The 10029-nt window shown below is 40.2% G+C and overlaps 1 protein-coding gene across 2 annotated transcripts in view; it reads right to left on the minus strand.

Moving 5' to 3' along the window:
- IKBIP (IKBKB interacting protein) overlaps positions 1–10027 on the minus strand; it is a 19237-nt gene extending 9210 nt beyond the window's left edge. Inside the window, exons 1-2 of one of the 2 annotated variants that reach the window (XM_007467162.1) lie at positions 9542–9824; positions 3379–3496 (exon numbers count right to left, since the gene is read on the minus strand). In XM_007467162.1, coding sequence (XP_007467224.1) covers positions 3379–3496; positions 9542–9717 — 294 coding nt within the window. In that variant the 5' untranslated portion in view covers positions 9718–9824. Of the gene's footprint in view, positions 1–3378; positions 3497–9541 lie in introns of both variants that reach the window. The other variant, XM_007467161.1, reaches the window with a different exon arrangement.
- Positions 10028–10029: the final 2 nt, after the last annotated feature.

The following is a 10029-nucleotide window of genomic DNA, read 5'->3' on the forward strand; positions in this document are numbered from 1 at the left end:
CTATGGAAGCACTTACATAGGGCATCCAAACCGAACTTCGATGATCAAGGAAATACTATAGAAATATTATCTAACAGCTGCTTCTAGTTACTTCCTCTAAATCATCCTACACACTACAGCCAGATTTAAAGTTTTAAAAACTGCTATGTACATCATGGTAGAACATTAAAAACCCCTTAACGTTTCCTAACACTTCTAGGAGGAAGTCCCAAATTCCATAACTTCTCTATATGTTAGCCTTTCTTCTTTGTCTAGCTAAGTTCTGTCCTTCCTTCAAGGCTCAGACCAGGTCTCAGGTTTTCAATGCAGCATTCTTCCATGACCCTAGCCATGAGAGCCTGAACTCCTGTAGAATCTATCATATTACATATTTGCCACTTATTTGGCGTTTAGCGCATATAATTCAAGAATTCTTGAGTGTTTGCTCTGTGCCAGACCTTGTGCTAGACACTGGATATAAAAACAAAGATACAGTATAGTCCCTATACTGATGAATTAGCCAGAAGAAGCTATGAGAGCTTCTAAATTCCTTAGGGGAAGAGACCATGTTTTATGCCTTTTTGTAGTCCCCGTATCTCAGGGTATAAAAAACATGTTTCTTGATATTTAGGAAGAAGAATGGCCAGAAACCTCCTGGGTCCACCCCAATCAGGACCTGAAGCAGTTCCAGGTGATAGCTGGGAACAATGCATAACAGTATCGTTCTGAAACCTTGTTTAAAAATTATTTTTAATGTATACATGTAGCTATAATACAAGTTCCTTTAAAAACACCAACTATGAGAAATACTTGTACATTGGTAATAGTGTTATGTTTAGTTGTCCTATTAGCAGCATTTTGCAGAGACAAGCTTATCTTAATCCAAGGTAATTTCTTGTTTAGGCTGTTCACCAGAGCATCACTATAACCTGGAGGCAGTATAACCCAGGAGACTCCAATTATAAGATCAACTTTTCAGGATAACAAAGACTTAATCTGCAAACAATAAGTGACTAGTACACCACAATAGCTAGCATTTATGGGCTGCCATTATAGTCTAATGGTTTTTCATTTTTTACAAAAGTTAATATCTTAAATTTATTACTGCTTGGAAGTTTTCAAAGAGCTTGCATATACATTGTATCTCATCTGATCCTTACACAAATCTTGATATTCTCATTTAATAAATGATGAAATAGAGGCCAAGAGAAGTTAAAGTGATTTTTCCAAAGTCACACAGTTATGATGAGAGCCCATGTCTAGTTGTTTTCCCCTCCTACTGCATTAAGCTGGCCTTTAGGGCCAGCTCTGTAAAGAGGCAGCTATTGTTAAACTACTCCTAGGGCAGACTGGGAGAGAACGAACTGTGTGAAGACAATATTTCTTGGATCCTAGGATGATATTTTAAATATCTGCTTCAAAGGTATTTATTTATTTACTTTTAATTGAAGTATAGTTGATTAACAATCTTATATTAGTTTCAAGTGTACAACATAGATGTACAGATTATACTCCATTTAAAGTTATTGCAAACAAATGGCTATATTTGCCTGTGCCATAAAATACATCCTTGTTGCTTACAAAAGCATTTTTTTAATCTACATGAGTTTTATTAAAAACATTGGCCATTATAAAATTGGCCACGTAGTGGAAAGTAAGAAAAAAAATGAATATTTTAATTTATGCATGGAGAAGCCCTTATGTTTACATTCTCAGTCTACCAAACTGTAGATTTAATACAAAAAATTTAGGACAGGGACTTCCCTGGTGGCACAGTGGTCAAGAATCCACCTGCCAATGCAGGGGACACGGGTTTGAGCCCTGGTCTGGGGAGATCCCACATGCCGCGGAACAACTAAGCCCGTGAGCCCCAACTACTGAGCCTGTGCTCTAGAGCCCGCCAGCCACAACTACTGAGCCCGTGTGCCACAACTACTGAAGCCCACTTGCCTAGAGCCTGAGCTCCACAACGAGAAGCCACCACAGTGAGAAGCTCGCACACCACAATGAAGAGTAGCCCCCACTCGCAGCAACTAGAGGAAAGCCTTCGCACAGCAACAAACGCCCAACGCAGCCAAAAATAAATAAATTTAAAAAAAAACCCTTAGGGCAGTGTTCCACCTTACAGCTGCTTAGGAGTAATTAGATATTAGAAGAGGGAAACTAGAGGGCTACTGGGGAGAGATACTGAGAGTGATAGCTGACAGGCCAGGCTCTAATCTCCTGTAATATTTGACTTCAAATTCTAATCATATGTTAAATCTTTGTCCTCCTTACCAGGTTCCAAGCTTGCAAGGCAGAGATTCACTAAAAGCATTTTAATTGCTGCCAAATTTTTCATTTAAAAAGGAAATCTTTCTTCAAAATTTGTTTTCAATAGCATTTAAGTACATGAAGTTTCTATCTCCTGGAATTTTTTCTATCATTACGTTTGCTCTGATTAGAGGGCTTTTGATAACTACAATCAGTTTCCATCCTGAGCCCTAGGTCAAAATACCAACTCTTGCAGCACCTTCCCAGAGGCCTCTAAACTCACCCTTCATGGAATTCACTGGCATGTGTAAGGGATAATTTTAATCCATGACTCTTATCTTCTTGGGGACTACAGGCTTATTCTGTGCATCAGGCTGCAGGGATTTAGGCCATCTATTTCATTTCTATTTTTGCAACATCTTTGCTTACCCTGGGGCCAAGCACAAATCCTTTTCTACCTTATCACTGAGTAAAGGCTCAGCAATGAACAAAGGAACAAACAAGCCATGTTTCCCAATGATAGCTTGGTCTCTGGTAGCCAGACAAGGCCCACATGATGACTTATTGGTTGCAGCTGACCTTCTCCTGAGTTAAAAATTTTTTATCTGTCTCATATTTCTAAGAACCACAGTAGTAATGCACTTGTATTTGCAGCTTGAAGAAACACAAAATAGACATAGATTTTAATTTTCATTTGTCTATAAAAATCAATATTTATTTTAGGTTAGTCATTCTTATATGCATATGAATATATATGCTTACCAAGTGGAAATAAAGAAAAAAACTGATGGATCTTAGTCCAAAAAGTGCTACTCCTATTTTCATTTTATATCTAAAAATCAATAATATTTTCAGTGCTCTAGATACTTGATATTTAAATAGAAAATTGAGGTCACGTCATTATGACAATATTGGTCTTTTTAAACAATAACATTTGTCATATATTAGAAAATTCTTGTCCTTTTGAAATGTAAGCTAAGACTAAGTTGGATTAAAGGGAGAATGTGAAGAAGTAGGAAAACCAATGAGAGTTGAAGTAGTAATGGTCTAAAAGGCAGGAAAAAAGAATTTATTAACTGGGGTAGAAGGGTGGCAATGGGGAAGAAAAACGGTAAAACCTCCCCAAGTATGCCAATTAATAATTACCTTTTCTGAAATTAAACTGATTTTACTTTGAAGCCCTTGGAATTCGTTGGTTTCCATTTTCAGTAACTGGTATTGGTTTTCCACCTTTGCAAACTTTTCCGACTGCTGAAATACAAACCTGAAAAAGGGAAAAAAAAATCACTACTTCCTAACTCAAACCCATTTAAGTTCAGATGTTAAAGCAGTATTTTATGCCCACTTCTGGTAAGGACAACATAAATTCTGGTATAGGTAGTGGCAGCTTTTATAAGAAGTGAGGAGTGAGTACGCAGTCCAGTGGTTCAACAGCTTCACTGCATATTGGAGTCGCCTGGCAGCTTTACTTTTTAAATTTTTAAAATTAATTTATTTATATTTTTGGCTGCGTTGGGTCTTCGTTGCTTCACCCGGGCTTTCTCTAGTTGCGGCGAGCGGGGGCTACTCTTCGTTGCGGTGCGCGGGCTTTCTCTAGTTGCGGTGCGCAGGTTTCTCATTGCCGTGGCTTCTCTTGTTGTGGAGCACGGGCTTTAGGCACACGGGCTTCAGTAGTTGTGGCACGCAGGCTCAGTAGTTGTGGCGCACGGGCTTAGTTGCTCCGCGGCGTGTGGGATCTTCCTGGATCGGGGCACAACCCGTGTACCCTGCACTGGCAGGCGGATTCTTAACCACTGCGCCACCAGGGAAACCCTCATCTGGCAGCTTTAAAAAAGTGTAATGCCTGGGTCTTACCACAGAAATTCTGACTTAATTGGTTTGGGATGTGACTTAGATATTGTAAATTTTCAAATCTCCTAGCCAAGATGACAACGACAAGTTGACACTTTATTGTAAAAATGACTTCCACTGAAAGACAAACATTTAAAGATTCAAAACTCAATGGAGAGGTGACTGAATCAAACTCATAAATATCATTAGCTAACTGTTGTTTATAAAACTGTCCAAAACTAAAATGGAGTTTTTGCATTTTAAACAAATGTTTACAATGTCGGATGAAATAAATTTCTTTTGATGATGGCTAATGTTTATTCTATGAGATAACAGTGAATTAAGTAAGCCCAGGTTACATAATTAGTACAGATTGACTTCTCCTGTGTGTTACTATGAACTTTTAAACAAAACTTCTCGTTATTAGAAAACACTATTATCCTAATTTCAAAGAAGGATGTGTAGACAATTCTTTTCTGATTGGTTATTTCATTCTTGGCTTTTAGGGACCAGCAGACAGAGATGAAGGAGAAAGACAGTCTAAAGAAATGTCTAATTTCAGGAACTAGTTTTATCATCCATTACTCCAGTGTTAACCTCATGGATTTATCCTACAGATCAGTGTGTTCATTTAGAATAAAATCATTATTATAAGAGGGATTTCTTATGAAGGTTGATCCACAAAAATTCATTACAGGACTTTCTGTTTTATTTAATCTTTTTAATGTTATCTCCACACTTCTCTTCAAAATTCAAATATTAAGCAAAAGCTTGAAGAAAACTGTATCATATTAGTGACCATCTCTGATGATAATTTGTAGAGTTTTTTTCATGGTTAGCTTCTCACCAAAATAAAAAAATAAAATTCACTATTTCTATATATGAATAGTGCATAAAAGAAAAAACAAGTATAAAGTTTACTTAGTGCTAGTAATGAAAATAACCAACAGTGGTCTGTATGATGCTGAGTTAAAATACATTTGTTTTATTTTCACTTAGAAGTGCCAGACACTATTCTAAGTGCATTATAAATATTAACTCATTTAACATTAAGGGAGAGACTGATTTTTCTAGAAGCCAAAAATGTACACTAGAGAAGGTGGTTTCAATTGTGAAACACTAATTTTTGAAACTGGCATCCAGATTATGCCCAAGGTGCTTTGTTTCCTTTTTATGAGTCAGAGGCATTTTCTAACAGGAGCAGTTCAAGACCTCCTTACTCCCTATCTTCCTTCGTTTAGATGAGACAACAATTAGGGTCTGCTAAGGGCTACAGCTTCTAGGAAAAGAAAGGATTATAAACAATTCTGGACTAGGGATTTCTATTTCTAGGGTCTTGGCCTCTTTTTGGATTAATATCAAAGGTAGACAGCATATCATACTGGTTGAATGTGAAGCTAGGCAACTTTGGCTCTGCCATTTACTAGCTGTACAAGCACCTTGGGCAAGTTATTTAACTTACCTTTGCTAGTTTCCTCATCTGCAAAGTGGGGATAAAACTACTTAGTTCATAGGGTGTTGTAGAGATTAAAGAGGTTCATATTAATAAAGCTCTTAAAGTGCCTTGAACATAAAACATCAACTATTCTCTTTACGTACCTTGGCCCTTTCTTTTGAATTGCTTTGCACAGCTGCTTTTCCCATCCCTCTGACAAGCCTAGAGTGGTAAAATGGATCAGGGCTCCCTTCTACTTAACACTTGCTAGAAGCCCCAGGCCTGTCACACTTTGAACCAGGGTTGGGTTTATAGCAAAGGATGAAGTGAATAGATGAGACCCATTAATAGGAAAAGAAGCATTCTCTTACCCTGTTTTGGGGCCTCTTTTCACTATCATAGGTAAAGATCTTGAAGGTATGGATGTAGGAGAAAAGCACCCAGATTAATTGGCCACCTTAGTGTAGGCTTTACAAAGGGAACCTTCCTGACTTCTTCATAATCCATTGCAGTTTACAGAGAACTCATAGATTCAGGGCCCTGTAGGAATAAACCATGCAGTTCCTTGGAGTCTTGTCTCTGTATAGCTCCTTTAGGAGGCCTAGATGTCAGACAGCTGATGGAGGATTTATATATACAGGATTTTTCTTTGGCTCTGTTTCAACTTAGTAACGAGAAAGAGTCAGTATCCATTTAGCTGTATGTTTCATACAGCAACTTCATTTTCAGCATAATACTGAAAGTTCAGGAACACACAGACCATATTCCATTTTTAAAAATCAAGGTAATTAAAGGATAACTGTCTTTCAGATTAAACTCCACTAACAACAAAAGCTGAAAAATGGGGTTAGCCAAGATTTTACTGTATAAACGATTTATAGAGAAAGTTGTATTAGATAGAGAAAAAAAACCCCCTGAATTATCTGATGGTTGAAAGAGCTTTTGACTTCTGATACATAATTATCACAAATGCTATGACAAACTTTTATAAAGGCAATTAAAAAATCTGTTGAAATTTCCAGAAGAAACTTAAAAGTTTTACAGTGAACTTCTAGTTGACTAGAAGTTCTAGTTATTTCTATGTAATAAGATTTTAAGGTTTTGTCTTGTTTAGTACCTTCATAACTTTAAAAAACTTTTTGAAAGCAGAATATCTTCAATCTCTTACGTGGAAAATTTCCTTAAAGAGTTTATAAATGACGTATGCAAACCAACACTCAGGCCCTATAGTTCTGGGCAACTGTTATCTCCAACATCTTATTGTCAGGCTGACAGAAGATGATTATCAGGACTTTGGTTAATAGAGAGATGTTCAAGTACCACCATTTTGTTGCATTATCTCTGTTTATTTTCCAAACAAGGATCCAAAGACTAATGGTTTGAAGATACTGAAATAGTGATGCCTTGAAATCAACCTCGGACAGTGCAAGGGTTCAAATCTCTGCCCTAACTTAATCAGACAAAATTAGAGTACTCCTAAGCTGTATTTAGGCACATATATTCGATTTTGTATTTTAACAACCAGAACAGTGTCAGTACAATAGCATGCAATAAAGATTTGATAGACCAATCTTTAGGTGCTAATCCTAGTGGTAAAAATGTCAGTGCCTTAGTTATAATTCCAGTGGGCTGAGATGCTAAATGTTTGCAATTTCTTTTTTTTTGCGGTACACGGGCCTCTCACTGTTGTGGCCTCTCCCGTTGCGGAGCACACGCTCTGGACGCGCAGGCTCAGCGGCCATGGCTCACGGGCCCAGCCGCTCCGCGGCATGTGAGATCTTCCCGGACCAGGGCACGAACCCGCATCCCCTACATCGGCAGGCGGACTCTCAACCACTGCGCCACCAGGGAAGCCCAATGTTTGCATTTTATTTACCACGAATACATATGTGCTATTGTGCTATTGCCACGAATACATATGTGCTATTGTGACAAAAGTATTTATACTTCAGCTCTTGTCGTAAAAGATTTCACAAGAGCAATTAACAGTCATTTAATAACAATCATTGAATCTGCCCATTTTAGAAATAATCTTTGAGCATTGTTTTATTATTTTGCAAAGACATAGTTCAAATAAAATCTTCCTACTTGAATATAACTTGTTTGTATCTTTACTGCAGGCACTAACAGTAAATTCCTGAGCTGAAGTGTCTGCTTTTCAACAGTTGTTTTCCTTTATAGATTACTGTTAGTGTGTTTTCCCAGGACAGTAACTAAATTATTGAAAAGTTGAGCATTTTCTGATGTAATTTATCTCATATGAATATGAATCTTTGGATGAGAATTAACAAATTCAGTAACTAAAACCAGTTGTATTAGGTTCTAGAAAGAAGCAACATATATATTTTAGCCTACTAAGTTCTAGTACTGAATAACTTTCCCAGCACAAAGTTTTTTTTTGTTTTTTTGTTTTTGTTTTTTTTTGCCGTAAGCGGGCCTCTCACTGTTGTGGCCTCTCCCGTTGCGGGGCACAGGCTCCGGACGCGCAGGCTCAGTGGCCATGCGGCATGTGGGATCTTCCCGGACCGGGGCACGAACCCGTGTCCCCTGCATCGGCAGGTGGACTCTCAACCACTGCGCCACCAGGGAAGCCCAGCACAAAGTTTTTGATTTACCTGAAGAAGGTCATGCAATATAAGACATAAAAGCAGTTTATTTAAAACAGTAAGTTCTGTACATTTATTCTTTTAAGATCAAAATATTCCATAAACAAATATATTAGTAAAATAACAATTTATCTCTTTTTGGAGAGAATATTTAATAATCAACATTTCACTTTATTGTAACAAATCTTTTATTGACTGACTGACTGAAGATGAGTCATCAGTAAAGTATACTTCAAAATTTACTAGCATCAAAAATGTTCTAGGCCTTCCCTGCTGGCGCAGTCGTTAAGAATCCACCTGCCAATGCAGGGGACACACGGGTTCGAGCCCTGGTCTGGCAAGATCCCACATGCCGCGGAGCAACTAAGCCCGTGAGCCACAACTCCTGAGCCTGCGCTCTAGAGCCCGCGAGCCACAACTACTGAGCCCGCATGCCGCAACTACTGAAGCCCGTGTGCCTAAAGCCCGTGCTCCACAACAAGAGAAGCCACGGCAATGAGAAGCCCGCGCACCACAATGAAGAGTAGCCCCCGCTCACCGCAACTAGAGAAAGCCTGCGCAGTAACGAAGACCCAACGCAGCCAAAAAAAGGAAAAAATGTTCTAGATGAGAGGACATCCAGGGTTGCTTCTAGAATCCAATTATTCTTGAAGATAAAGAGCTATCTTCTAAATACTTCAAAAATCAGTGAAAATGGAGGGGAACTCTAAAGAGTCAGTCTTGTTATTAAAACGAAATAGGTTAATCCTAAAGAATATGATTGAGGAAAACAAAGTAAGTTGGTTTTAAGGTTATTTCTTAATATTCATCTTTCCTATGACATCAATATATCGCTATTTGCTTGGTTTAAAAACTGTAAGTTTTTAGTTTCAGGTGAACAAAAATGTTATACTAAAACTCAGTCTGTAACTTAGGAACAGACTTAACGCATGCACAATAACCAAAATATGAGCTATCTTCCAAAACTTTATATTATCATGCACGTTTGTTGCTTTAAGATCATAATGAATTCTTTTAAGGTTGCAAACGTTGCCACTAGGCATTTATGGGGGTGGGGCAAATTTGTCCCAAATGCACAGCGGACAGGAAGTAACGGGTTCTAAAAACGGGAAAGCTTCTGTCCTGTACAGGCGCTTAATGAAATTTGGCCGAATCTGCATTTCTTAATGGTTGACGTTCCCAAACCTTGGCCTCAGTTCCAGCTGGGCGATCGAGGCACGCCAGCAGTACAAAAGCAAAATAAATTACGAGAAACGAGCGAAAGTTAAAGGTTGGGCCGTCCCTTCCTTGGGGTCGATGCTGAGGAACAGAAGCCACGAGCGTGGCGGCTAGAGGTTAGCGGGACGCCGAGCCGGGCGGGGCCGGGGCAGACGCGGGACCCAGAGAAGAGAGGGCGACCACGGGAGGCCGGACCCCCGGGCGGCCTCGAACCACTTACCAGGCCAGGCCCAGACACGTCCCCAGCGACAGAAGGCTCAAGCCGGTTCGGGGATCCGCCCAGCCCCCGCCTCCACCGCCCCGACCCTCGAGGCTCTTCCCGCCCTCGCTTCGCTTCCCAGGCTCCGCTGGGGCTCCCTTGGGCGCCGACCTCTTCCGGCTCTTCCCCTCAGACATGTCTGGAGGTCCTGAGGATGACAAACCCGGGGCTGCCTCTTCACCCTGGGGTAGCGGGACGTGGCCTCCTCAGCCTCCGCGGGAAGGCTCGGCGGTGACCGCGCCCCGTTTCAGGCTTGGCACCGCCCAGAAACCAGCCCCCTTCCTCTCCCAGCCATCCTCCCTGCTCCACAGCGTCTCCCAGCCACCCGCTTTCTAGTTCCTCCAGCTGGGGTAGGCGGCAATCCTACTTCCCCAAACTTCTGCGTTAACGCTGCAAAAGCGAGGAAACCGTGTGAGTCACCCAGGCGTCTGCAAGCCGCCGGGACGCAG

The sequence above is a fragment of the Lipotes vexillifer genome, unplaced genomic scaffold (assembly GCF_000442215.2).
Source record: "Lipotes vexillifer unplaced genomic scaffold, Lipotes_vexillifer_v1.1 scaffold237, whole genome shotgun sequence".
NCBI classification, from domain to species: Eukaryota; Metazoa; Chordata; class Mammalia; order Artiodactyla; family Lipotidae; genus Lipotes; species Lipotes vexillifer.